The sequence below is a fragment of the Aspergillus homomorphus genome, assembly GCF_003184865.1.
Source record: "Aspergillus homomorphus CBS 101889 unplaced genomic scaffold BO97scaffold_33, whole genome shotgun sequence".
NCBI lineage: Eukaryota > Fungi > Ascomycota > Eurotiomycetes > Eurotiales > Aspergillaceae > Aspergillus > Aspergillus homomorphus.
Genome location: NW_020291919.1, coordinates 313,446 through 339,261, shown reverse-complemented (window position 1 = coordinate 339,261; position 25,816 = coordinate 313,446). Strand labels below are relative to the sequence as shown.

The 25,816-nt window shown below is 51.9% G+C and overlaps 9 protein-coding genes and 1 non-coding gene across 10 annotated transcripts; 7 read left to right on the top strand and 3 right to left on the bottom strand.

Annotated features, from left to right (window-relative positions):
• The first annotated feature begins 1 nt into the window (after position 1).
• BO97DRAFT_153029 (uncharacterized protein) lies at positions 2–577 on the top strand. Its single transcript, XM_025690180.1, has one exon. The coding sequence runs from the start codon at positions 58–60 to the stop codon at positions 355–357; it is 300 nt and encodes a 99-aa protein (XP_025549158.1). The 5' UTR covers positions 2–57; the 3' UTR covers positions 358–577.
• Positions 578–2,839: 2,262 nt separating this feature from the next.
• On the top strand, positions 2,840–2,936 carry BO97DRAFT_t209. Its single transcript has one exon. It is a non-coding gene; the product is annotated as a tRNA-Arg (tRNA).
• Positions 2,937–5,240: 2,304 nt separating this feature from the next.
• BO97DRAFT_305374 (uncharacterized protein) lies at positions 5,241–6,842 on the top strand (the record flags this gene model as incomplete). The annotated part of the gene is made up of 2 exons (XM_025691156.1): positions 5,241–6,746; positions 6,804–6,842. Coding segments are annotated over 2 exons (1,545 nt in total), but the record flags the coding sequence as incomplete, so codon positions are not given.
• A 487-nt stretch (positions 6,843–7,329) lies between these two features.
• Positions 7,330–8,017, bottom strand: BO97DRAFT_407319 (uncharacterized protein). Its single transcript, XM_025695617.1, has one exon. The coding sequence runs from the start codon at positions 7,918–7,920 to the stop codon at positions 7,474–7,476; it is 447 nt and encodes a 148-aa protein (XP_025549156.1). The 5' UTR covers positions 7,921–8,017; the 3' UTR covers positions 7,330–7,473.
• Positions 8,018–8,254: 237 nt separating this feature from the next.
• Positions 8,255–12,399, top strand: BO97DRAFT_479662 (uncharacterized protein; the record flags this gene model as incomplete). Its single annotated transcript, XM_025700707.1, has 6 exons — positions 8,255–8,323; positions 8,435–8,451; positions 8,511–8,534; positions 8,609–9,024; positions 9,098–9,673; positions 9,996–12,399. Exons 1-6 carry the CDS (start codon positions 8,311–8,313, stop codon positions 12,397–12,399), a joined length of 3,450 nt encoding a protein of 1,149 aa, XP_025549155.1. The 5' UTR covers positions 8,255–8,310.
• A 319-nt stretch (positions 12,400–12,718) lies between these two features.
• On the bottom strand, positions 12,719–14,410 carry BO97DRAFT_395334 (uncharacterized protein; the record flags this gene model as incomplete). Its single annotated transcript, XM_025694024.1, has 2 exons — positions 13,773–14,410; positions 12,719–13,712 (listed from the first exon to the last, which is right to left on the bottom strand). The coding sequence occupies exons 1-2, from the start codon at positions 13,934–13,936 to the stop codon at positions 12,719–12,721; spliced, it is 1,158 nt and encodes a 385-aa protein (XP_025549154.1). The 5' UTR covers positions 13,937–14,410.
• A 235-nt stretch (positions 14,411–14,645) lies between these two features.
• Positions 14,646–17,523, top strand: BO97DRAFT_373737 (phosphatidylinositol-3-phosphatase YMR1). The gene is made up of 3 exons (XM_025692918.1): positions 14,646–14,866; positions 14,937–15,419; positions 15,475–17,523. Exons 1-3 carry the CDS (start codon positions 14,843–14,845, stop codon positions 17,224–17,226), a joined length of 2,259 nt encoding a protein of 752 aa, XP_025549153.1. The 5' UTR covers positions 14,646–14,842; the 3' UTR covers positions 17,227–17,523.
• Positions 17,524–17,873: 350 nt separating this feature from the next.
• Positions 17,874–19,628, top strand: BO97DRAFT_407316 (40S ribosomal protein uS3). The gene is made up of 3 exons (XM_025695616.1): positions 17,874–18,123; positions 18,346–18,659; positions 18,882–19,628. The coding sequence occupies exons 1-3, from the start codon at positions 17,970–17,972 to the stop codon at positions 19,215–19,217; spliced, it is 804 nt and encodes a 267-aa protein (XP_025549152.1). The 5' UTR covers positions 17,874–17,969; the 3' UTR covers positions 19,218–19,628.
• Positions 19,629–19,871: 243 nt separating this feature from the next.
• BO97DRAFT_373731 (phenylalanine--tRNA ligase subunit beta) lies at positions 19,872–22,445 on the bottom strand. Its single transcript, XM_025692917.1, has 9 exons — positions 22,230–22,445; positions 22,128–22,168; positions 22,053–22,072; positions 21,922–21,998; positions 21,742–21,871; positions 21,417–21,683; positions 21,118–21,359; positions 20,258–21,066; positions 19,872–20,166 (listed from the first exon to the last, which is right to left on the bottom strand). The coding sequence occupies exons 1-9, from the start codon at positions 22,280–22,282 to the stop codon at positions 20,003–20,005; spliced, it is 1,803 nt and encodes a 600-aa protein (XP_025549151.1). The 5' UTR covers positions 22,283–22,445; the 3' UTR covers positions 19,872–20,002.
• Positions 22,446–23,197: 752 nt separating this feature from the next.
• BO97DRAFT_426986 (protein phosphatase 2A structural subunit TPD3) lies at positions 23,198–25,528 on the top strand (the record flags this gene model as incomplete). The annotated part of the gene is made up of 9 exons (XM_025697171.1): positions 23,198–23,260; positions 23,336–23,441; positions 23,510–23,661; positions 23,735–24,226; positions 24,280–24,394; positions 24,445–24,589; positions 24,647–24,747; positions 24,801–25,138; positions 25,190–25,528. 9 exons carry the CDS (start codon positions 23,198–23,200, stop codon positions 25,526–25,528), a joined length of 1,851 nt encoding a protein of 616 aa, XP_025549150.1.
• Positions 25,529–25,816: the final 288 nt, after the last annotated feature.

Below are 25,816 nucleotides of genomic sequence, written 5' to 3'. Positions count from 1 at the left end.
AGGAGGAGGAGGAGGAGGAGGAGGAGGAGGAGGAGGAGTCTGAGATAACCCAATAACATGGCCCCGCGATGCAACCCCGTACATAAGCGCCGACGCCTCTCTTTGCCCAAGCCAAGTCAGACTTTAGTCCCTGGCCAGCCCTGCAACCATCCAATACAGGCCGCTCCACCGAGGCTCATCCCTGTCCGTGTTTCAACCGAGCACCATGAAGGGGAAGACGGAACTAGTATGCAGGTTGCCGGGAGGTCTTGTCTCCCCTCTCTGAACGAGAGGGTGTGCAAGACCCACTGGGCGCTGCTGACAATGCATATGTTTTTGGTCATGTGTTTAGCTAGCCTTTTTGAGAGCTCGTATTGAAAGGCCTGGATGCAATTCTGATGAGGTCATTGGGATCGAAAGCTGTTTCCTTGGATGTCTGGGGTCTGATGCGACATCCTCTCCTGTCTCAATTTGTCTCGATTCGGAAGCTGGTGATACTCTCGGGCCCAACACTGGCCAGAACACGGCCTCGTAAAACTCGGATCTCTTTGGTGCCACTTCCAAAGATGGTTCGCTGCATATATGCTGATTGTCTTGGGAGCAGGATCCTGCTCAGAGTTCGAGCCGAGACAGATAGTATAGGGGGTCGTGCTGCTTGACTGTTGCGTCGAGGGAAGGCCATGGTAATTTCATTCATGATGGCACGATTCGATCTCGACAAACATGAGTGATCAGATTTTGAGTTTTGCCAACTAGAGATGGCTACACAGGAGGACTGCCTCGCTCGTGATTGAACCGTGTCTCGGCGAGTAAGCCTGATGTCAGCACCTAATTACTACAGGGAAAGACAAGCCGTGCGAATTGAATATCGGGGAAGATGGATAGCATGTGTGAGTACCTGGTCGTATGCCGTGATGGGTAGGGTCAAACCAGACACACTCAGGTTGGAATCACATACTGTATAGAGCAGCTCACCAGATCCATGTATGCACGTAATTGCTTGCCGCAACTGGTTTGACGAGATGACTCTAGCGAGTGAGTTGTATTGACCCTCATCTGAATGTCTCGCTTACTGACCGAGACTCTCGATCCAGTCATAATTTCGATGGCAGCTTCCTCAGAAATTTCGTGTGGAAAGGATGATGGATGGACTACAGTTAGAGAACCTACATCTTTCTTGCCTCATTGAGAAAATCCGACTGAACCAAGACAGTCAAATCGGCGGTGTCTCGGGTCAAATAAAGAGCAAGAGATGCAACGGTATTTTCTTCATGGAGCATTAGGGCGCAATCATCTTTTTTGTTCTTTCGTTCATTTCTAAACGTCATATGGAACAGGAATTGATTCAAATCGAGCCTTGTACTGTTTCAACTCGGAATCTCGTCTCTTGGATGATCATTCCGTATAGATTCAATATCCATATACAAAGGTAGTTCAGAGGTAAGTCCACCTTACTAGAAGGAGTGTAAGCATGAACTGACCAGTCGATAATCTACGTAGCAAGAAGCACTAAGGACGAGTCACGAACCCCTCTCCACTTTGTCATTCGAGGTTCCAAGCAGACATCCAACCGATCACAGCCTGCATCATTTATCCAGCCTAACAACCAAAATTGGACCATACCTACCCCCAGCGCGCCGATTCCACGCCACCCACCTTTCAACGACCGCCTACACCTACAATTACCATGCGCGAACAACCATAACACCCAACAAATCGCCCCTCTACATTATCGCTAACAATCACCAACCAGGCCACCCCGACTTCACCCTCCACTCAACCACTCATTCCCTTACCTTCCACCTCAATACCAGCCAGAACATCTCAAACGCAACCACCATCCTAGTAACGAAGCCACAACGCCCTCAGAGCCTCCATCTTGACCCTCTTCAGGACGAGCTGGAATCCATCGCCCGCACCTGGATAGCCGTGACCGACCCGCTCGAGCGCCTGAACTTTCTTGTCTACGACCATCTGCCTGAACAAAATGATACGGCTACGTCCAGCCCCCTGTCATCAACGGCAACCAGGATGGAGAAGGAGGCGGAGGGAAAAGAGGGAGAGCAATCGGCCTTGCAACCCTCGGCCGGACTAGCCCGCTCAACGACATTGCCGGCGATCGAGCAACGACTGGTCCGCACGCACAGGCCGCGGTAGCCGGGATCAAGGTGCAGCCGTTCGCCAGGGTAATGGAGGGCTGCGCGTGGTGATGGATGGACTACGGGTTCAGGGAGTCGGGGCTGGTGGAGGTTCGCGCGGGCTTTCAGTCACGAATCTTGCGAGAGAATTTGGTCGAGAGGCTCGGTGGGTTGGAGAGCTTGGTGGAGTGTCAGTATGGGGAAGGCGTCGGTTTGGGAATGATATGGAGTGGGGGGGAGAGTGGTTGGATTGAGGGCTGGGTTGTGCGTTTGGGGGAGAGAGACTTGAGATTGATGGGCCCAGGAAGACTATAAACGTAGCACTAGGAGGATCAGATGGAAGATTTCCCGCAAAGATTTCCTGGTTGACCGAATATTGGGTTTTGTATCAGCTGTTCGATATTTGAGGATTGGTTTGCTCGAGCTGCTGGACTAAAATTTGGTCTGATTTTTGGGGTTGTTCTTCTTCAGAACAACTTCCGATGACAATCTTGCAAATAAGGAGAGGTTATATTCTATCTCATTCTCTTTGAAGTCAGAGTAGTCCAAGATCCCTTCTACAATCAAGTTCACATAAATAATGAGAGATTCTACTTAAAATGTCACCGGCGTAAGACCCGGTTTTCTGCCTTAAAGTAAGGCAGTTTGTGGCCTGAGGCATCAAGAGAAAAGTGGGTCCAGGGCCTATAGGAAAGTTCGACTCCGCCATCTTCAACAACATGGCCGCGGTGGTGTAGTGGTATTAACATTGCAGAGCCCCCGGGGTCTTATACCTAGCGGGTGGAGTGCAGATTCTGGGTTCGAGTCCCAGTCGCGGCAATTTCTTTTTTTGTCTCGCTCGCTGCGAGGCGTGCGTCATCATGAGCTCGTCGGTTGTGAGGTTGTGATGAGAGCCGCCAAAAGTAGAAGAAGATCGGGCCCTGAAGGATGAACAAGGGGGTTTGAGTGCGCGGGGTGCTGGTGATCAGCATCTTATCTGTTGTTGGACTTGTCTCATCTTGATACCCACTTACGCTTTCCAAGGCTTGGACTTGGGTCCTTGTGGAGATCGATTTCCGGGTTCAGGTACTGCAGCGGTCTTTTCTCTCAGTAATGGCTCGAGAAAGTGCTCTGCTGTAACGAGAGAAATCTGGTTCATGGGACGAGACTCGGACCATGGAGTAGGAGACTCGCTGTTTTCAGACAGGCAGAGATAGTCAGAAGGTCGGTTTTGTGTGTACTGAGCTATATCTTGGCCCAGTCACCCTGTTATTCACGAAGTGAATCCATGATAGGCTTGGTATGCAGGCTGCAAGATTGGGAGCATAGACGAAGAGGCCACGAGAACCAATTGAATAGACTAGAGTACTAGTGATAATGCTTCCACCTTACACATCGCTCAGAAAGCACAGCTCCAACTAGTAATCCAGTCAGCAAACAGCACCAGCAAAGATACAACAACCTCGCACAAACCCAATTAAGAATTCAAACACAAGATGTTGTTTCCCAGTGCCAATTGGGTGGTCCATCCATATCCTCACCATGGCGATGATCGTCCAAACTCTTTTCTATAATCAAATTAAGATTTCCTCCCGATAGTACCCAAAAACCACAGCACGAACCCCTGCTCCACACAAACAATCGATCGTAAAAGCTAAGAGACATCGTAAAACAGAACCTCATTTTCGGACTGTAAATGTAAGCCTAGGGTGTGGCATATGTTGAGTTGATAGTCAGAGTTCTCACGTCCGGTGCCAGTGATCACATGTTACCGAGTAGCTTCTATCAATGGGGACCATGGCTTTGGATTTGATGGTTAGTGAGCAGTTTGTGGACGTTGTTGGCATGAGCTACATTGCACCAGTGGGCGTTGGACTACGGGTTCGCAGATGGAGGCTGCATATTTTGGCATGAAGCAGGCGAGATCTGGCTGCTCAGCATGGCTAGAGAGAGGGTAGACAATCCATGACAGTGGTTAGATTCCAAATAACGACAATATGCTGGAATCTGGCGATGTAGTTGCTGCTTTGCCAGCACCAACTTAGCAGAATTGTATAAACCCTTGCAATGCACTCGCATAACCTCAGGTTTCAGGCTCACGTCCTATACCAGAATCCTGCTAACTTATCCTTCCCACGGACGTCAAGCGAGTCCACGTCGATCACCGAGGTAATAAAGCTAAGTGGAAGAAGCAGACCGTCTCAGAAGACCAAATAATTATTCTTTGTTTTCAATCTCCCACGCAATGAAATTGCTTCTCCGCGAAAAGCCCCCAAAATAGCCTTGGGAGCACTTACCACGAGAAGCATAGTTCCCTTCTGGTCAAACCACGGTCTCTGATGCGGGAGCGAATTTTCTCCCTGTGGTCCATATATGGAAGAGACCTCCGAAATACCCAAATAGACGATCAGGGTCGCCGTCAGGACGCATCAACCATGCAACCAAAATCAGAGGGCAAAGTCTAGACGAAACAAGCCAGACCATCCTGTTCATTTCACTGAAGGTTTGATAGGACCTTGGTTCCACCCCAGTGATGAGGTTGAACCAGGAGGAGCATCAGACATACACAAACATATAAGAAACTCCTGCAACCTGCAATCATCTCGAACTGACCCCTTCATTCGTTTGCTGCTGGCCATTCCTTAATAAACGCATTCCCTCGTTATGCGCTTCTCATCGACCATCTTGTCGGCCGTCGTGCTATCTGGCATTTCGTTGGCAACCTCCCCCCAGCCAACTTCAGCAGCCGTGGCTGCACAGCCGGATGCTCAGAGTGCAGACAATGCACCCGCGACTGCAGCAACTCCAGCAGCAGATACGGCAGAGATTAGACAGCAACCCAGTCTAGATGTGAGCACCAATCAGCATAATGCGGTTCCCATTGGCCAGCAGTCATCTTGGAATGCGGCCCAACAGCAACAGGCAGCTGCAAATAGTGTGTCACAACCGTCTACTGCAGCAGAAGCCCCTTCCACACAAAGCCAACATGGAGATCTCTTATCCGGGCTGGTTGGTGGCCTCCTTGGAGGTGGTCATAATTCCGGATCTGATGCGAAGGACGGCGCGGGATCAAAGCCATTGCCAACACAGAATTCGGGGTCCTCCACGAGCACGGCTCCTCAAAGCTCCGAGACGAAGAAGCCTGACCTCTTGAATGGCCTTTTCGGCCTGTTGAACCCGTCGCTACTCACGGATATCGAATCCTTCTTCCACCATTTCGCATACTTGTTTGACGACAAGACAACAAATCAGACAAAGTCCTTGCTTGACACTGCTTATAACTTGTTGACTCCTGAGTTGACAAGCGAGCTTCTTACTCTGTTGAACAATGCGAACCATCTGCTGACACCGAACTTTGTCAACGAGACTCAGCAATTAATCGCTTCGGTCGGCCCCCTTGTTACACCCCAGGTGTTCCACAAGGTCTCCGTTTTGCTCGATAATGGCAATGAACTCCTCACCGCAGAGTTTGTCAAGGAGGTTAATGGATTGATTGGTAATGCCAATCAGTTACTCACGGCCGATTTCGTCAAGGAAACCCGGCACTTGATCGAGGCTGTGTCGCCTGTGTTGACCCCCGAGCTGCTGAAGGAGGTCGGAATCCTGGTTAATAATGCCAATGGCCTTCTTACAGTCGAGTTTGTCAGAGAGACCAAGTCACTGATCAAGGCCGTGGCTCCTATCCTGTCTCCTGAATTGATTGGTGAAGTGGGCACTTTGCTCAGCAACGCTAATGGACTTTTGACCCCGAGATTCGTGAACGAGACGCAATCGTTGATTGAAACAGTTGGGCCAGCTCTCACACCAGAGCTTTTTCGAGAAGTCAACTCAGTCTTGGGCAACGCTAACACACTGTTGACAACGCAATTTGTCCATGAGGCCCAGAGCTTGATTCATAATGTTGCTCCTGTCCTGACGCCCGCTATTCTCGGAGAAGTTGCTGGCTTACTGAGCAACGCCAATGAACTTCTAACACCGACGTTCGTCAATGAGACTCAGGGTCTGATTGGAGCCGTAGCACCAGTCTTTACGCCTGCACGCCTCAAGGAAGTCGGCCAACTTTTGAATAGTGCCACCTCATTGTTGACCCCAGGTTTCGTTGACGAGACACAAGGCTTAGTTGGACACGCGAATGACTTGTTGACGACCGACTTCGTCAAGGAGACTCGCACCTTGATTGGAAACATCTCACCCGTGTTCACACCCCAGCTGCTCTCCGAAGTGGGAGGTCTGCTCAACAATGCCAACGCTTTGTTGACGCCGAAGTTTGTGAATGAGACCCAAGGTTTGATCGACGGAATCTTTCCGATCTTGTCTCCTGAGATGATCGGTCTAGTCGGCGGGCTCCTCGGCAATGCAAATAAGCTGTTGACCAGCAAATTTGTTGAGGAAACCCAAAGCTTGATCGACAACGTGTCACCTGCCGTCACACCTGCTCTGCTCGAAAAAGTGAACTTCGTCCTCGGCAACGCCACAAACTTGTTGACGCCCAAGTTTGTCAATGAAACGCGCGATCTGATTGACGACGTCTCCCCAATCCTGTCTCCAGAGTTGCTGGGTGAGGTTGGCGGTCTGCTTGGCCAGGCCAACAACCTATTGACACCGAAGTTTGTCAACGAAACACAAGTGCTCATTGAAGATGCTTCTGAGGTATGACCTTTGTAACATATGGAATTTGACTAAGTGCTAGAAACTGACATTGCATAGTTGCTTCCTGCTCTGGTCAAGGTGCTGGGCACCTTGTGAGCACTAATTAACGACGGAAACGGTTCACTGAACCGATAGCGAGTTTACTTAATGATGGTTAATCATGTGCTGTGTTGTAATTTCTTGTTAGTGGCGATTTGATTCGTTGATATGGTTGTGATACATGTCTTAATTGTAATTCGTGCGTCGCCGACGAGAAAGAAGCGTCTCAACCAATGCTATGCTCATCTTCCCGTAAAGTTGCCGCACCATTGACACAATTCTCAGCAGTTGGTAACGAGCTACCTCTTTCTCCCTTTGGAGGTGAGGAAGACTCAGTGAACTGGAAACCCCGAGCTATAACCGAGGTAGCAGCCGAAACAATGTCCGCTTCCGGTAAGGCCAAGTGAACACGGCCGAGCTGGGTAGCCGACGAACCCTTGAAGCAACGACATTCGTTGCCATGTAGTGGTTCGGAGTCCCAACAGGGGGGTGCGATACGGAATAAGGCTTCCCAGTCGCACCGCGCACGCAATGCATATGGCTTCCGACATTTGAGTTGAGCCGGGCTGTCTCTTGCAGGGCGCGAATTCCCCTTCTGCCTTCAAGCCATTCGTAGCGGCCGGACAGGCATTTTGTGTGACGGAATCGCTTTGAGTCCGTGCATGCCGTTCCTGCGGGGGGTCTATTTTCATGCCGGGTTGTCGGATGCCTTGACTTTCTGATACTTCGATAGGACCTTCATCTCCGTATTGCGCTCCTTGATCTTCTTGTCCATCGCTTTCTGAACTTCTTCGCGCTTTTTCTCAGCCTCTTCCATCTTCTGCTTGATTTCCTTGGCGACTTGTTCTTGCTCCTTCAGAGCGGTTTCGGGCGACGGGTACTCCTGGCGTAGTTGCTCGAGCTGCGCGCGCACATCATCCGCTTCTATCGGCGCACAAGTGACTGGATCGTACTGATATGGTTGTAAGGGTCCACCGGGAACACGGATGCTCGAGAGAAGTTCGTGGATAGGGGTCGTGCGAACCGGCGCGTCAAGCGGGACCAACTTGGCCGTTGGGGAGGAGAGTGCCAATTCAGAAGGCGGCGAAAGAGGAAGTTGTTGGTCCATTGAAGCGGCTGGCGGCGGCGGATTCATCTTGATTTGTTTGCAAGGGAATGGGAAAGCGTGTTCAAGAGTTTCAAATGAAATTGTGGAAAAGCGCACCACCAAGTCTTGCGACGCGATCGTTTCCTGCCTTCAGAGTTGTTGTAATGCTCATGCAATTTTGGTGTCCGGCGCAATTACTGCCAATTGGACGGTACACCGCCCAATGTATCCGGGGCGGTCAGTTCCTGCCGTCAGTATCGACTTCCTTGCCGCCTTAAACACGGAGGTGTAGTGTGGGGGCCAGAGAATCGGAGAGGGTCTCGACCGGCGACGCTTTCATGACAAGTGTGGATTGCTCTGGAAACAATCTGGTTATTTAAATGAAACGGAGTGGTTATAACAAGGTCATTCTTCCTGTAGGCCTTGAGCTTACCAGCTATGCAGGCCTTTGGTATGTCTTCTGCATCTCCGCCCGCGTCGTGCATATGACCCCTCTGGGTGCTGCTGTGACCTCATCTCTCCCCTGAACTCCTTGCACTGACTCGTGAGTGCAATATGCTAGTCCCGAAGAACCGGAGAGTAAGTCGGTTGTTTGTGTTTCATGCTTGAAGAGTATTGAGTGCGAACATCAGTTATAGCCTAAATTCGAATTGGTGTTGAGAGTAAGGATTTCCTCTTCAACATCCCCTATCGCAAGCGTGACTCGGAGCTGACAGCTGGTGCTTGCTTGGCTCAGATTATCGATCTCAACAATGTACCCCTCGTGAGCGGCACGGCATTCGTCAAGTGGCGCCTTCCTTCTGGAAGTGCGCCCGAAAACCATGGTCATACCGACAAAGCGGTCATCATAGACCATCGAGCGTATTGGAACTACGAGAAGGTCTTACAAGTCCGACTGACGATTGACCGGAGCCAGACGCTCCACGAGTGCGAATTATACTTTGAGATCATACAAGAGTTTGCGTCAGGGGGGAGCAATAATGAGAAGAGTCTGCTGGGAAAGATCAGACTCAATTTGTCTGAATATGTCGACAAGAGTGATGACGACGAGGGCATTGTCAGGCGCTACTTGATGCAGGACAGCAAAGTCAACAGTACGCTCAAAGTAGGAATCGCTCTACGCCAGGTTGAAGGGGATCGGAACTTTGTCACGTACGTCTTGCAGTCCCGTGGAGAGACGTTCTTGGTATGATGTGCTTACGACTGACTATTGGACCTCTTCTAGGCCACCTCTCAAATCGGCCATGGTTTTCGGTGGGATCGCAGGCGTTGTCTCCACCGAACAAGGCGAGCACGACGACCTTGGCAGACTACCGTCCATCAATTCCCAGAGTCGCGAGGTCACTGACATGCAGGACATGTACCGCCGCACCCTGGCTGCTTCCTGGAACTCGCGGGCCGATGACCTACCGGCGGACAAGCTGATTGAGGCATTGTTCTCTGGGAGCATCAGCTGGGCGGATAATCAACACTCACAGTCCGAAAACCCGACCGAACACCACTCCGACCGACTATCCCCATACAGTCGGACCGGCGCAAGACAAGCTTCGACGGAAAATCGTTTGTCGCCTAGTAGTTTCGAGAAGCGACCTCGGAGCTCATCTAGTAACCACTTCCGAAACGAACTAAAGGTGTCAGAGACAGCACCCAGGATGGACCATACCAGGAAAGACGGAAGCATTGAATCACAGCTTCACGACAATCCGAAAGGAAAGAGTTGGAAGAGTCGCAATGTCGACCACGAATTATCCGAGTTCGATGTGCGCGAGGACCTTCGAAGTTGGGAGATTACGAGCAAGGAGTGAGCTGTGGCGGTTGTAACAACATTAGATAGAACCGCGAACGATACCCTTGGTGATTATCAATTGTATATAGCTTCAATACCGACTATGAACCAGAATCAGTCGGTGGCTCGAGAACTGGTCAATAGGAGACTGGAATAGACTACTTATCTAGAAAAGTGGATGAGCCGGAGCCTCGGCTTCCAAATCTAGTCCGTATTAGGCTTAGCGCTGTCGGCGATTGCCTCCATTCTTTCTGAGCTTCAAGATTATTTTCAGATGGACGAGATTTCAGCCTCCGAGTTTGAGCGCGAAGACCTTTTTTCTCCCTATGATTTCCAGATCTTCGAAAGGGGTTGTGTCACTCCTGAACCAACCGCTGCGCCCACAATGCGGAACACGAATCGCTTCATTGCGCAGGCGCAATGTTATTGCTCGATGTGAATCCACCGCCACCACCGATTCCACCACCGATCCGGAGCCACGAAAACATTCGGACGATGCGGACGAGAAGAAGTGGTTCGATAAAACGGATGAGGATGAAGACGTATATATACGTCGTCGGCAAGGCCACATGAACCGCGTGCGTCGCATTTTGAACCAGCGCGATGAAGAGCAAAAGAGGCAAGAAAGGAAGAACAACTGGGCAGTACCAATTTCGGTGACCACTCTGGGAAACCCAGGTGAAGTCGTGGTTGTCAAGGACCGCAAGCGACGCCGAAGACGTCTTCCAAAGATTGAAACAAAAACAAGCGAAACCGAATCATCTCATTTCTTGTTGAAGGAATTGGAGAAGGACGCCGCATATGCCGATGAGGACCTTTATACGTCTCATATCGACGAACTACGCTCATCTTACCAACCACGAGCCAAATTGGCCTTGTCTGATTGGAAAGATCTTAGATTCAACCTCCACACGTCGTTCACGGCTGCGCAACTCCATGATTATATTAGACGAGCGAGCGAGGAAAAAGATCGAATCGCATCTCAGGGTGGCTCTGGAAACAAGGAATGGGTACCTGGAGTGGTGAATCTCATGGAGACAGAACCGAAAATTGCTTCTGATCGTACTGGAGCACTACAAGGATTGAAGGGAAAGCCCCTGCTAGCTGAGAGGATCCTCCGGGATTATTGGCATCTGAGTGTCGAAGGCGAGCTCGGCCAGCTTGATGTCCCTTTGCCTGACACTACGCTATCTTCGCTTCTGAATGCCCAGAACTTCTCATTCGAGGAGCTTGCTGTTTTACACGATGTCAAACTCGATCTCTCTCAGGTGCTGGGCGTCTTGAGGATTACCGGACGGCAGGAGGCTTGTGAATCGATCCGGGACATCGTTCGTGACGCCGCCTCCAGAATACGCGAAGAAGTCATCACATTGCCCGCAAACGAGAGCGACGTAACATCCAATGTTCGCGTCAAAAATCCCGACTTCTTGTCTTGGACGACCAAGACTTATGGAGCAACTTTCGACGAGACATCACGAGCTCCCAAGCGGATGTTCTATCTTGCAGAAAACAAGCAACACGCGGACGAGGCTCACAGGACGTTACAGCTCGCATGGCACAGCCAAAACAGGCCCCCTATCCCGTTCAGTACATACTTGCCCGCTGCTGAGACAGCCAACATCAACAATGTTGATCCTGAGCTCAACACGTCATGGTTTGATCGACGGCACTCGTGGTTCAGATGGGCTATACCACCTGAGGTTGGTCAGATTTTGACGACCAGCTCCCTGCTAGAAAGACGTCAATTCTTCAATAAGCACCAAAGCCGCCTATCGAACGTGCTTCTTAAGCTGCTTCGAAATTCGAACTTCAACAGAACTACTGACGCAGAGATTCCGACCGATGCCCGTGAATCCGTTACCGCGGCTGTTGGCAAATGTCTTTTCCTCCGCAAGCCTTCCCTTGACGAGACATTAGTCAGCGCTCCTCAACTTGGCAGAATGTCACTCCCACGCACATTTACCACAGATATACCTCGTGCGGCACCGTTTTTGAACACTCTGGTACCACGAAAGGCAGACGAGCAGCAGGCGCACCGTATCCGATTAGTCCCTTCAGCTCTCAATGCCCATGTCTTCCCACAGCTCGAGGTGGAAGTCACAACCAACAGCTCCAGGTCTCCGTTTTATACCGGTCCCGAATTTGCTCTGCAAAGTGCTAAGGTGGTCCTGTCCGAAAGTAAACTCGATTTCCTTCTTCCAGAGAATGGGCTCGATCTCCGGTTCAGCCGACGCCTTACCCACGAGCTGCCAATGGACTTTGACGCCAATCCCTCGCTCGGCGCACTCGAGGAAAGCCTGCGAGGAGTTTTCGCCCAGTCTCTCGAATCTAACAACAGCGAAGTGCCCCTTCCCACCTTCACCCAGATCTCCCTTCCCCGCAGCCTTCTGGGCAAGTCAGCCCAGGTCCACGATTTGGATAGTGAAGCCGTGACATCAGATTACATCTTCCTCCCCGTGAACGACGTCCGAGGCACTCGGGCTCACCAGTACGATTTTGGCGGCCAGCTGCTCAATTATTCGTACTACGAGAGTGGACCGTTCTTGCCGCACCGCATCACCGAAATCTTCTTGCACAAGGATATCGCGAGCGCCATCTCGACATCATCGGATTCTGCCGCGGCTGATCTTGCGGTTGAGGATGGATTCCATGAATTTTACAAGTCGGCCTGTAATTTGGCGTTTGACTTGGACATGGCCCGGCAGACGGAGGCCGGCTTTGATATTTCGGAGGCGGTCTAAAAAGTGTCTCTTTGTTTGGCGTACGGATTAGACTACATTTCATGTATTTATATTAGGGACCCCAGGGATAAGGGATGTATATTACGAAACACTATAATAGAAGAAGCTCTGCTCAGTGGTTTGCGGGGATAGGATCATATTTCTTACGAATGGGGGGGTACGGGGAATTTCTTTTCATCCACATTACCCGTCACAGAGGTGGGGAAACATGCCACCTTTTACATGAAGTGTATTCAGAGCTGCCCCATGTCACTTTTTCTAAAAGCACCAGACAAAACCAGATGCATTCATTTACATCGCACGCGGAGGAGAAACCAGCTTAAATGCCCACGAACCGATCAAAATCGGCAATCCCGCGTCGGAGCCCCAACTCCCAGGTCTGATGATCGCCCTCCAGCCGTGCAACATCCCTCGCGCGCCGACGAGCCCAGAGCTCCACCTCCCCGATCCTATCCGCCCCCCCAGGCCTCCTCAGCGGCAACAGGCCCTCGACCGCGGCATCATAGAACCGCAGCGCATCGCTGAATCCCAAGTCCCAGCCGTGGACGAAACTCTGCCGCCCGGCCGCGCTCTGGCAGGACTTCTCCTGCGCCTCGACCTGTGACAAGGCCTCCCTCAGCAGCTGCGGCCGCTCGATCCGGGCTTGCTGGGCTTGTGCCTGGACGAGGTCCCGCGAGAGTAGCAGGTGGCTTGGTGGTGCGAAGATGGTGGTAGCGCCTGATCGTCCGAGATCCGCTCCGAGCTGTGGGAAGGGTGTCGCGCAGTCGTCGTGGAACTTCGCGGTTCCTTCGAGACCGGCACTGATATACAGCGGTAGGAATTCGTCAATGGCGCTCACAATCATCCTCACCTCCCTGCACCAGTCGCGGAGACGCGAAGCGTCTGCCTCGTTGTTCTTCTCAGGGAGTGCGATCCGGAGACCCGCGACACCGTGTAGTGCGTGGAAGGTCACCTCCTGCGCGATGAAGGCGACGCAGTCTCGTGCTAGGGCGAGGGTTTTCACGCTGGAGCAGAGGTCTACCCCATTAGCGGTGGGGTCGAAAGTGAGTAGGACGCCAATGCCGTGGGTATGGCATCGTTCCATGAGGTGTTTGATGGCGTTCCAGCAGCGGGTGTAGACTTGGGATGGCAGGCCTTCGAAGGGTGTGCCTTCGCTGAAGAGAGGACCCAGAGTCAAGAATCCGAGGGACAGCTGGATCGTGTTGCAGTGTGCGCTGTCTCTGAGCCAGAGTAGATCGTCATTCTTCAGCGCGCCAAGCCAATGGGATCCCCATATCGAGGAGGTGGGTTCTAGCCCGTTGGTCTCGATGGAGCTGGTGAGTTCAGCGGGTGAATCGTGCCATATAAGGGTGGGAAGGGGGGTAGTAACAGACCTTTTGAGTGCTTCGAGCTCATCTTGCTCGGTGCAGTTGCTTGAGATGGCGTTGGTTGAGGACGGTCCGTGTAAGAAAGTAGATCCTAAATTTACGCCGTACCGGGAACGAAAGCGAAATATATCTTGGTCCCCTGGGGGTAGTGGACAGTATAGATCTGACATCTCCCCGCGCGGTCAATAAGCAGTGTTCTACTGGAGGTCACAAAAATAGTTTGTTTGTTAGTTTGACTTGATAGTATGATTTGATGCCGCAGGGCGTGATGGTTGCTGAGTTCGATGATTGACGATATTGAGCAGCTTGGATAATCACCAGAACAGCTGTTGCCCCAACCGTAGCGCCTCGCAAGTACGTCCGCAAGTATGATAGACGAGGCAAGGATCAGTAGTTTAAGTCCACAAGGTGAGAAAGTCACACAAGTTGATAAGTGATCACTGGCAATCTGCGCTGAGGGAGGATCATCCGAGTTTCCTAAACGGGAAATCCCTCGCCAGCACCAAATAAGCAATATATTGATCGATCTTTACTGGATTTCAGGCTAGCTGGAGACTCCAGTTGAGCGTGTAAGAACCATGCGAAAACCCAATCGAATCTAAGGGGTAATTCTGGATTGTGATTTTGTGATGTACACAGGGAGCAATGGGCTCAGAACTACGTATGTGCAGAGTAAGGTAGTTAGAAGATGGAAGCAATGGAAGTGATCACATGGGCAGGCTTGACGTAGTTCCTTGAAAGATTGGGCTAATACTCGTACGTACAGTCAAAAGACTGGCAAATGGCGAGGGGCTCCGCATTAGGCCGACCTTGTCCGTGCCCGCTAATACTAGACTGAAAATAACTCCCCTCCTCCCTGAACTCTAGGAACTTTGTTAACCTTCCCCCTTCATTATCTCAACATTCGTGCCTTTTTGTGTTTGTTTCTCCTTGTGCTCGAGTAGTCTTGTCTGTGTTTTATCTTCTTTGTGTTTGTTCGCCCGTCGTCATACCGACCGTGCCGGACTGCCGCCTACCTGACCCTCAATTGTTGCACCCAACCATGAAGCTTGTGCGGAGACAGTAACAGCCAAGGCATGGAGAGAACACGAGTTGCTAAGGTTGGTCCTTCACGGTAGAGAGCGGGCGAATCTGAAACATCAACTGAATATTATCTTTTGACTATTCCAGGTTGAAGATGTGACCCTGGCGCGTCGCGGTGAACAGGTCGTCGGCACACTCCATCTTACCCCTCACCATATCATCTTCTCCTACATCCCTCCCTTAACCGATCAATCCCCAACCTCAAATACTGCTGGCCGGTCAAAGGAGCTCTGGATTACATATCCTATCATCTCCTTCTGTACCTATCGTCCCACCCCCGCCGCAGCCCGCCAGCCATCTTCAATTCGACTCCGCTGTCGTGATTTCACTTTTGTCTGCTTCTACTTCACTAGCGAGAGTAAGGCGCGAGAAGTATACGAAAATATAAAGGGCTGGACCTGCAAGATTGGACGCATCGACAAGCTCTACGCTTTCACTTACCAGCCGCCGGCCCCCGAGCAGAAGTTCAATGGCTGGGAATTCTACGACCCCCGCAAGGAATGGGCTCGACAAGGCGTGGATCAGAATGGCTCGGGCTGGCGTATCTCTCAGCTAAATGCTGATTATGGGGTAATTATGCCCGGACAAAGCGCGAATTAAAACCACGTTAACCAGCGACTCTCAGTTCTCTGCGACGTACCCTGCTGTCATAGTTGTCCCGACCACCATCTCGGACATCACCCTCAACCATGCTGGCAAATATCGATCAAGAGCAAGAGTACCCGCCTTAACGTATCTACACCCTGTGAACAATTGCTCCATCACTCGAAGCTCGCAGCCGCTGGTTGGCGTGCGCCAAAATCGAAGCATTCAGGACGAGAAGTTGCTCGCCGCGATATTCTCGACGTCCCGTTCTGAACGACCGCTCGCAAACGTCTCCCCGCCACATTTCGAACCGGAATCCTCCAGTTCGACATCAAGCGACCCGTCCGGTAGTCAAATGCTGGCCGATCTGACCAACGCTGAAGAACTCGAAGATGAAATGCTGGCCTCTTTCCCCGGTGACCCGGAGGAGAAGCCTCACATCTACGGAGCTCAGCAGCGCAACCTCATTGTTGACGCTCGTCCAACCGTCAATGCTTATGCTATGCAGGCCGTAGGGCTTGGGTCGGAGAATATGGACAACTACAAATTCGCTACCAAAGCGTACCTCGGAATCGACAACATTCACGTCATGAGGGATTCACTCAACAAAGTGATCGATGCGCTCAAAGATTCCGATGTCACCCCCTTGGGTCCCAACAAAGACCAGCTTGCACGGAGCAATTGGCTGAAACACATCTCGACCGTCCTGGATGGCGCGGGCCTGATCGCCCGGCAGGTTGGACTTCAGCATTCTCATGTCTTGATTCATTGTTCAGACGGATGGGATCGCACAAGTCAGTTGAGTGCACTGAGTCAGCTTTGCCTGGACCCGTACTTTCGGACACTTGAAGGCTTCATGGTCTTAGTGGAAAAGGACTGGCTGTCGTTCGGACACATGTTCCGACATAGAGCTGGACATCTGAACAGCGAAAAGTGGTTTCAAATTGAGAACGAACGGATCGGGGGTGATGCCAACCGAGCATTCGGAGAGGCTGGGGGTGCGGGGAGAGCTATTGAGAACGCTTTTCTCAGTGCCAAGGGCTTCTTTAACAGAGACAACAATAGTCGTGACTCTCTTGGAGAGTCGGACGGGGAGATGCAATCATATGATGGAGAAAATGCGAAGAAAGCTGCAGCACCGAGAGCGACGGCTGTTGAAAAGGAAGTGACCAAGGTGAAGGAAACAAGCCCAGTTTTCCATCAATTCCTAGATGCAACCTATCAGTTACTCTACCAGCACCCTACCCGGTTCGAGTTCAACGAACGATTCCTGCGACGGCTGTTGTACCACCTATATTCGTGCCAGTTCGGGACATTCCTCTTCAACAGCGAGAAGGAGCGGGTAGAGTGGAACGCTAAAGGGCGCACTCGCAGTGTTTGGGACTACTTTCTTGCACGTAGGGAACAGTTCCTGAATCCCGATTATGACCCGCAGGTCGATGATCACAAACGTGGAAAGGAACGTCTGGTGTTTCCGCGGGTCAATGAAGTGCGATGGTGGAGCGAGGCATTTGGTAGAGCCGATGCTGAGATGAACGGCCCTCAGGCTCCTGGCTCAGGGCTGTCAGTTCCCCGTGAAGCTCCGAGTGCCCAACGGTCGCCAGTGTTGTCCGGGATGGAGACGGCTAATCATTCCGTCGGTGCTGGCTCCGCTGGCAAAGACGCTGACAACGCCCCACCGAGCGGAATCGCAGCCGTGACAGCGGGGATCTCTAACCTGGCTTTCCCGAAAAGCAAGGAGAATACCCAGGATACGAAAAGCATGAATCGCATGGAGCTTGAGATGCAATGAAGGAGTAGCGACACCATTCAACCTCCAAATTGATGTTAATGACGCATCCCGTCGGCGTTGGTCTGGGCGGATAGTTTATAAAAAGCCGGCGAATTCATTATGTTACTTACTAGCTACAGTATTTTTGGTCTACTTTTTGACGTTGCATGCTCTGTCCTTGTTTTTGTTGGTAGAGATACAGTCTACGGCCAGATGATCAGTGTCCCAGGGCCAGAAGAGAGGAAACATGCCGAGTACCACCTATGTGGGGTTTGCATAACCCCCGCTGAAGCTTCTTATAGAGTTGCTCATGACAGGATTCTTATCAGAATAAGGGGCTGTAGAACATCGCTGGGAACCGGGAGAGGGTAGTGATAACTCACTCCCCCAGAATCATCAGTATGCTCAGATGTATAGAAAGTAAGGAAGAACGAGAACAATACTTTGTAGTACTCGAATCAATAGACTCGGGAGTAGCTGTCGATGCCTGTGATCTCAGGCTCCAAGTCGCGGGGAGACCTATGCCCAGAGGGGGTAAAGCTAGCCCCGAAGGGGAAAGGTTCCCGCAGAGCAGCAAGCGAGGTTGAGCCCTAACCCGAAAAGGGATGAACGAGCCCTAAAGCCAAAAACTGCCCACTACCGCCGACCTTCTCAAAACTGACTTGACCGCCGCCGACCAATTCGCCCTCGAACGACTACCCCCCCTTCAACCACCCGCGTCCTCGGCCGTTTCTTTCGCCAATTCACCACCCAGAAACGCAAACATGGCTGCTGTCCAGGGAGCTATTTCGAAGCGCCGCAAGTTCGTCGCCGACGGTGTCTTCTATGCCGAGTTGAACGAGTTCTTCCAGCGCGAGCTGGCTGAGGAGGGCTACTCCGGTGTCGAAGTCCGTGTCACTCCCACCGTCACCGACATCAGTACGTCGCCCGATTTGATTTTTATTATGCTTTGAGATGGGGATTGGTGTTCGGGAAAAGTTCAAGGAAATTGAAGGAAGGATAGGACGCGGGTCCCGAGGAAGAGCTGGAAATCGAAAAAAAGCTTGATGATCGGGGGGAGGGTCGGCTGTCAGCATTGGAGGAAAACAAGCATCAAGGGGAAAACGATCAATTGCTAACGGATGCTTCTTCTCTCTGCAGTCATCCGTGCCACCCACACCCAGGAGGTTCTCGGTGAGCAGGGTCGCCGCATCCGCGAGCTCACCTCCCTCATCCAGAAGCGCTTCAAGTTCCCCGAGAACTCCGTCTCCCTCTATGCCGCCAAGGTCCAGAACCGTGGTCTCTCCGCTGTCGCTCAGTGCGAGTCTCTCCGCTACAAGCTCCTGAACGGTCTTGCCGTCCGCCGTGCTTGCTACGGTGTCCTCAGATTCATCATGGAGAGCGGTGCCAAGGGTTGCGAGGTTGTCGTTTCCGGAAAGCTCCGTGCTGCCCGTGCCAAGTCCATGAAGTTCACTGTACGTTTTTTTCCACACGAAAAGAAATCCAATCTGAGATACGCCCGGAAAATGGTTCGATACGACGACAGCCGAATGGGATCATTGCGATGAAGTAGCGATGCGACGTGCGATATACATACCGACTGTTCGGAGATTTGGGACCATTTACCGTGGCTTTGGATGCGATATTGAAATATATGGGAACAAACTTTCGGAAGGCTAACAAGATACCTCGCACAGGACGGATTCATGATCCACTCCGGTCAGCCCGCCAAGGAGTTCATCGACAGCGCCACCCGTCACGTTCTCCTCCGCCAGGGTGTCCTCGGTATCAAGGTCAAGATCATGCGCGGTTCCGACCCCGAGGGCAAGGCCGGCCCCCAGAAGACCCTCCCCGACTCCGTCACCATCATCGAGCCCAAGGAGGAGCAGCCCATCCTCCAGCCCGTCAGCCAGGACTACGGTGCCAAGGCTCTCGCTGCCCAGCAGGCCGCCGAGCAGCAGCGTCTGGCCGAGCAGCAGGCCGCCGAGGGCCAGGAGGGTGCTGCCCCCGCCGAGGGCTTCGCTCAGGAGTAAAAGAAAATCGTTGGATTTCCCCTTCCTCTTTTTTTCTTCTCTTGTTAGGCCCTCTGCTCTTTCTTTTTTCTTCGTTCCTGTCCGACCTACCTATATCATCTCTCTTACCTGACGCAAATAAACAACTTCATGATTCCAAATCTTCGATGAGCGCCCAGAAAAAAGAAGACCCTTGTTTATTTTCTCCTCCCTTTTTCCCCTTTCGCTCTCAAGTGTCCGTGGGGTTTCTCCCGGTGGCTCTGGCGGAAGAAGGGCGTCAGGATATCTCGTCTTCTAGGAGACCCCACCCTCTCATGTCCTTAATTACCACTCTCAAATACTCCCTCCCCCTTGAGTCGATATGACCTAGGTAGGAAAGACAGAAACAAGAAAGGAAAAGAAAAAAAAGTCAAAATTCATGCCCGAAACGAGTTTCTCTAGCCTGTTCCTCCTTTGTCCCCACCTACGTAATAGGATCCACGGTCATTAGTTGTAGAGGTGTCTGCGTAGATGCTTGGTGCAGTTAAGGAATTTTCACGCCCCACACTCGTGTATTAGGTAAGGGGCTCTGTAGGGCGGGCTGGCCAGTTGGTTCTTAGTGGAAGCATGTATGCTAGAATTCTTATGAAAGGAAACGGATGCACGCTGCCAGGTGTTCGATACTCCTGAAAAAATCGCCTTTTGTCTTTTTTATTCATTCTATCAATGATTCTTATATCATGAACATCAGATGTCTTTCCATTTCATGCAGACAAGCAGATCTAGCATTCCGACACCTCTACGTTTCTCTCAGCTCGTGCAGTCGATCATAGGAAGGCCTCGATGTTCAACTCCAGTGTGCTAACGGGATACTTGAGTTCGTAGTTCTCCAGGACCGTGGGGTGGAGGATACCGAAGGAACCAATGACATGCTCCTTGCCGGCTATGCGCACGTGAACGGAGGCGGCGTGGCCGGGGAAGTATGTGGGTTCTGGTGAAATGAGTTGCGTTAGTTTCTTGGTCTACTTGTCTATTTGTTGTGGTGTGTCTTATGTTTGTACTGAAGGCGGGGAACTACTCACCATCCAGCTCCTCAATCCAGTACTGCGAATCGGACATGGCGGGGTTCTCGAGTCCCTCCTCGCCGGTGATGAAAGCGCTCTTCAGCATGGCCATGACGCGGTCCAGCAGACCGTGGACGACCTCGAAGCCGCTGGTCTTGCCGTACCAAGCGGCCGCGAAGTGGCGCTCGTTGCGGCTCTTGCGCTCCAGAGAGAGATCCTTGAAGGCGACGTCGCTGACCTCGAAGATCTTGATGGGGACGGCGTGGTGCTTGTTCTCACGGATGGTCTTGAGGAGACCCGGCAGCAGGCTGGTACGCACGACCTGGAACTCCTGGGTCTTGGGGTTGGCCAACTTGACCGCCGTGTTGCCGTCGTCCTTGCGGTTGAGCCAGCCGAAGTTCTCATCGTGAGAGCATAGAATCAATGGCAGCACCTCGGACCAGCCCGCCATGGCGGCTTCCACGCGCACGATATCGGAGAGCTTGTTGATGGGGAGGGGCTGGGCGATGGTACCGGATTTGCTGGGGAAAGAGCGCGGCAGGGAGTTGAAGCCGTACGCGATGGCTACATCCTCCATGATATCGGCCTGGTGCAGCACGTCCGCTCGGGTCGCGGGGATATAGACATCGATGATATCGGGGTTCGTCGTCGAGGGCTTGGCGTCGTAAGCCATCTTCCTCAGGAGCTTGCAGATTTCCTCGGGCTTGAGCTCAAGGCCACAGCACTGGTTGATGTAGGAAACCTCCGCCTCGGCCTTGCGGGGGCTGATGTCCGGAACAACCCGGGTTTCGTTGTTGTGCTCGGAGACGATCTTGATGGGCTCAATGCTATATGAATCGTTAACATCAAGCACCTGGAGAAATGTGGTGTGCACCTACGTGAAAGGCTCGGTGCAGTACTGAGAGAACATGGTCACCATCATGCGGTTGACGATCTCCACTTTCGTCTTGTCGAGCGCGGTGATCTCGATAAGGATGTTCTTGGTGTCGAGGGTAATCTTCGAGTGATCACCGTTGATGATGGGTGGCAGAGAGCAAACGGTCCTCTTCGAGTCATAGATGACGGGATAGACGGGGGAGTCCCGGATGATGTGCAGGTACTTGCCAAGGTGCTTGTCTTTCTACTTGAGGGTTATTATCGAATCCGATGGATAAGTTCGTGGCGCCGTGAGCCATACCTCGTAGAAGTTCATCAACTCCTCGCCATTCATCTCCGTAGTCTGGTTGAGAGGGGTGAACTTGACGTCCTTGGGGGGTAGCGCCTCGTAGGTGAAAGGTCCCTGAATGGTGTCGAGATCGTGGGTACCGATGGACACGAGGGTTCTTTGGCGCGCAAGGTTCTGGTGGAGCTTATCTTGGAGGGCGATGAAGGATTCGTAGCGCGCTTGGTCGAACTTGACGTTGCGAAGGATGGCACCGGACACCAAGGGACGGACCTTCATGGTCTGTTCCGTAGAATTAGCGCCCGATGCTGAGGGCGAAGGCTGTTCGATTGCGACTTACATCCTCCTTGACGATGATCGTCTCAAGCTCACCATTGGCAGGCTCGACCAACTTGTAGTTGGGAACCGGCTGGCGGCCCAAGAAGATGTTGAGCATGAGGGCGATACCCTCGAAGCAAAGCATGTCATACCTGCGACACTCTCAATATATGCGCCTCGAAAGGAAGTTCTGGATGCATACCGGTTGGCGGGGATTTCGATCTTGAGTTGAGGGGGCTCCTGCTTCCCATTCACAATGGGGCGATCCTGATCCGTAGTCTATTGAGCTTTAGCATTCTATTGTAAAGCGGCGAAAGCGAGAGGGTCGTTTACGTCTTCGTCGAGTTCGACGCCTAATTTTGCACAATCAGTATCTCGCCCCGCCATTGTCGAAGTAGGCCAACATACCGAACTCGAAGCAAAGCTCATCAAACTCCTCGGTGGTATAGCTGGAACAATTGGGTCAGTTACATAGTCAGGATATATGGAGAGACCGAGCGAAATGCATACTCCCGTCCGAGCGCCTCGAAGAGGGCGGCCTTGTCGACCGAGATAGTGGGCATGATGAGGGGTTTGGGCTTCGCAGCAAGATGAGGAAAATGTTCAGTTCAAGTAGAGTGCGACCAGACTCCCATATACCGGTAAGCGACTGGGTATATTCAGACCACGAAGATAACCACGAAACGGGTCAGGAAAGAAAGTCGAGGAAGAGAGCGTGGCTGGAGGCGCTGGTCGATACTCGTAGAGTCATAAAGTCTTTTTGACTCCAAAGGCGGCATCCGTTCGGAGGGTCAGCCACACTCGCTCTCCGTCCTTCTGCACCGCCACAGGACAATTCAACCCCTCTCCCCCCTCCGTCACTCACTCACCTCATTTCCCACACCAGCCACACACAAGTCCATGCATCTTCCTTGAACCTCTCCCAGTAGTGAGTCCGTCCGTCACTTTCGTAATCTCCCCTTCAGCTACCTGCGTTTCACCCACCGGCACAAAATTGACCTCCCTCTCCCCGTCTTCTTCTGAGACTTTATTCTTACGAGCTTCAACTGAGCTTCACGACATTATTCGAATATATCCTCTTTCTCTGACACCCTATTCCGTCGCAATTGTCGAGGTATGCTCTACCGTTGCTGTTATTGCTCAAGTGTCCTGCGGCGGCCCAAACCCCACGAAACCTCCTCCGGGGTTCTCTTCCTCACTGCTCCCATCCTCCCTTTTCAATATACCACCCACCCAAGACAAATACCCCCCACTCGACACTAACCCATCCGATCTTGAACAGGTGCTCACCTTACCTTGGCTCCCTCCAAGTTTGTTCCTAGATCCTGGTATCCCCTTCTTCCCTCCAGAAAATATTCGTCGTGTTCGCGTGCGAGCGGGTCGGATAATCGCCTGAGTGAGGACGTGGATCAGTCATAACCTCACCTCTCTGGTTGTCGCTTAATCCTCAAACCGAACTCTCTTATAATACGATCGCGATGGAGGGTCAGGGTGAAAACGACGAACTTTACCCTATCGCCGTCCTTATCGACGAGTTGAAGGTATGATAATCACCATTGACTCCGCTATCGTCCCCACGTGCGGGCACTGTCGGTCCTGACATTCGATCAATCCAGCACGACGATGTCCTCCTCCGTCTCAATGCTATCCACCGCCTCTCCACCATTGCCTTGGCCCTAGGCCCCGAGAGAACCCGGGAAGAACTGATCCCATTCCTTGATGGTCAGTACCTAACAACCGCGAGGAAGCGTCCTTCGTCATATGGAACGCGCCTAACCATACGTGTACAGACTCCGTCGAGGATGAAGATGAGGTTTTGACCGCGTTAAGTGAGGAGCTTGGAAACTTCACAGAATATGTCGGTGGTCCAGAATTTGGCCATGTACTCCTCTCCCCGCTCGAAAATTTGGCCGCTATCGAAGAGCCTTTGGTTAGAGAAAAGGTAGGGATTTACGATCATGGTCCTAATCTTATCTTGTCTAGCAACTAGAATATACTAATATGTGCCCAATCAGGCCGTTGAATCGCTCAATAAGATCGGTGAGCAGTTGTCCGAGAAACAGATCGAAGAGTATTTCATTCCGATGGTTCTGCGCTTGTCGAAAGCCGACTGGTTTACCTCGAAAGTTTCCGCGACTGGCCTCTACTGTGTCCCATACAGGAAGGCTTCGCCCACACTGCAGCAAACCCTTCGTCAATACTATGGAAGCCTTGTGCATGACGACACACCCATGGTGCGGAGACAATCTGGAAACAACCTCGCCAAGTTCATCAAGGAACTGAACACTCAAGTTGTTATCGACGAAATGATACCCTTGTTCCAGCACCTTGCCACCGATGAACAGGACAGCGTGCGGTTGCTTACCGTGGATGTGCTTATCTCGATCGCGGAGGAAATTCCCAAGGAGCAACAGCCCAGCCATGGTGTTCTTTTGACTTCGTTGAGGAATCTGTTTGAGGACAAGAGCTGGAGGGTCAGATACATGGTTGCCGATCGTTACGAGAAGGTTTGTTGTCTGTACAACCTGGGTCAGCCGCTTTTGACTGACAAGGAATGCAGATTGCCAAAGCCGTGCATGAGGAAGTCGTCACTCGTGACATGGTTCCCTCTTTCGTCAAGCTTCTGAAAGATACGGAAGCTGAAGTTCGTACCGCTATTGCCGGCCAGATTCCAGGTATGAGCAGCGCATCTTCTGAACGATTCCGATAGCTAACTTTGCCCTAGGCTTCTGCAGCCTGATCGACCGTGAGACGTTGCTTAATGAGATCATGACGAGCGTAGAAGACCTCGTGTCGGATCCTTCTCAACACGTCCGCGCAGCACTGGGAACACAGATCAGCGGCCTTGCGCCTATCCTTGGCAAGGAGGAGTAAGTGTTCATATAGATGAAGACCGCCTGTTCAGCTATTGATTGACGCTGCTCAAGGACTACTGCCCATCTCCTCCCGATGTTCTTGCAAATGCTGAAGGATGAATTCCCGGATGTCCGTCTGCATATCATCTCCAAGCTGGAGTTGGTCAACAAAGGTGAGCAGCTAATCGCTATAGCGGCCGCTACGTCATTCGACTAACTGTCGTAGTTATTGGCATTGACCTCCTTTCTCAATCGCTTCTTCCGGCTATCGTCCAATTGGCCGAAGACAAGCAATGGCGTGTCCGACTGGCCATCATCGAATATATTCCCCTCCTTGCCAGCCAGTTGGGTGTCAAGTTCTTCGATGAGCAACTCAGTGATCTCTGCATGGGCTGGCTCGGCGACACGGTCTTCTCCATTCGTGAAGCTGCCACAACTAACTTGAGGAAGCTCACTGAGGTATTCGGGGTTGACTGGGCCAAGGGATCCATTATCCCCAAGGTTATGGCCATGGGCCAACACCCCAACTACCTTTACCGGATGACCACATGCTTCGCCATCTCCGTAAGTAAACTTGGTTTCCTTCTCGGAATCTCACCATTGACCTTCCTTCAGACCCTCGCCCCTGTTGTATCGATGGACATCATCGAGAATTCGATTCTTCCCATCTTGGACAGACTTGTGTCGGATGAGATCCCCAACATCCGCTTCAACGTTGCCAAGTCTTACGCTGTATTGATCGACACTTTGCGGCGCCTGCCGGCGGAAGGAACCTTGACGGAGCTTGAGAAGACGGGACAGACTGCCACCCCATCGCCGCGGGGTCAGGAACTCATTCAACAGAGAATACTCCCTAGCTTGGAAAAGCTGCAAGGCGATGATGATGTCGATGTGCGGTATTTTGCAACGACTGCCGCTGGCGGCCACGAGGAAGTCATGCAGACTTCACCGTAGGCTTACCGCCTGCACATGCTTACCGAGCACCATAAGTGCGTGAGTGAGAACTAATAATACGGCACTCGCGCTAATTTGGGTGGAATTCAGTTTTTGTCCAACTTAGAAATAGTCAGAGCATCTGGCTTGTATGAAATGCTTTGTGGCGTTTTCCCTGTAGAGTCTTCTTGGTCGACGATCAATAATCCTGCAAAAATCAAATCCCGGTACTTTCTATGCTTTAATTTCGTATTATAAGTCCTACGATTGGAGTGCGACCATTGAGCGACAAGGGGCCCCTATTCATCA

Excerpts from the sequence above, each read along its gene's own strand:
- BO97DRAFT_153029 (XM_025690180.1), top strand. The coding sequence starts at position 58 with ATGGCCCCGCGATGCAACCCCGTACATAAGCGCCGACGCCTCTCTTTG.
- BO97DRAFT_407319 (XM_025695617.1), bottom strand. The coding sequence starts at position 7,920 with ATGAATCCGCCGCCGCCAGCCGCTTCAATGGACCAACAACTTCCTCTT.
- BO97DRAFT_373737 (XM_025692918.1), top strand. The coding sequence starts at position 14,843 with ATGGAGAGAACACGAGTTGCTAAG. Across the intron at positions 14,867-14,936 it reads AGAGAACACGAGTTGCTAAG|GTTGAAGATGTGACCCTGGC; the intron begins GTTGGTCCTTCA and ends TGACTATTCCAG. Across the intron at positions 15,420-15,474 it reads AGCTAAATGCTGATTATGGG|TTCTCTGCGACGTACCCTGC; the intron begins GTAATTATGCCC and ends AGCGACTCTCAG.
- BO97DRAFT_407316 (XM_025695616.1), top strand. The coding sequence starts at position 17,970 with ATGGCTGCTGTCCAGGGAGCTATTTCGAAGCGCCGCAAGTTCGTCGCC. Across the intron at positions 18,124-18,345 it reads TCCCACCGTCACCGACATCA|TCATCCGTGCCACCCACACC; the intron begins GTACGTCGCCCG and ends TTCTCTCTGCAG. Across the intron at positions 18,660-18,881 it reads CCAAGTCCATGAAGTTCACT|GACGGATTCATGATCCACTC; the intron begins GTACGTTTTTTT and ends TACCTCGCACAG.
- BO97DRAFT_373731 (XM_025692917.1), bottom strand. The coding sequence starts at position 22,282 with ATGCCCACTATCTCGGTCGACAAGGCCGCCCTCTTCGAGGCGCTCGGA. Across the intron at positions 21,360-21,416 it reads AGTTGATGAACTTCTACGAG|AAAGACAAGCACCTTGGCAA; the intron begins GTATGGCTCACG and ends ACCCTCAAGTAG. Across the intron at positions 20,167-20,257 it reads CTGGATTGAGGAGCTGGATG|AACCCACATACTTCCCCGGC; the intron begins GTGAGTAGTTCC and ends TCATTTCACCAG.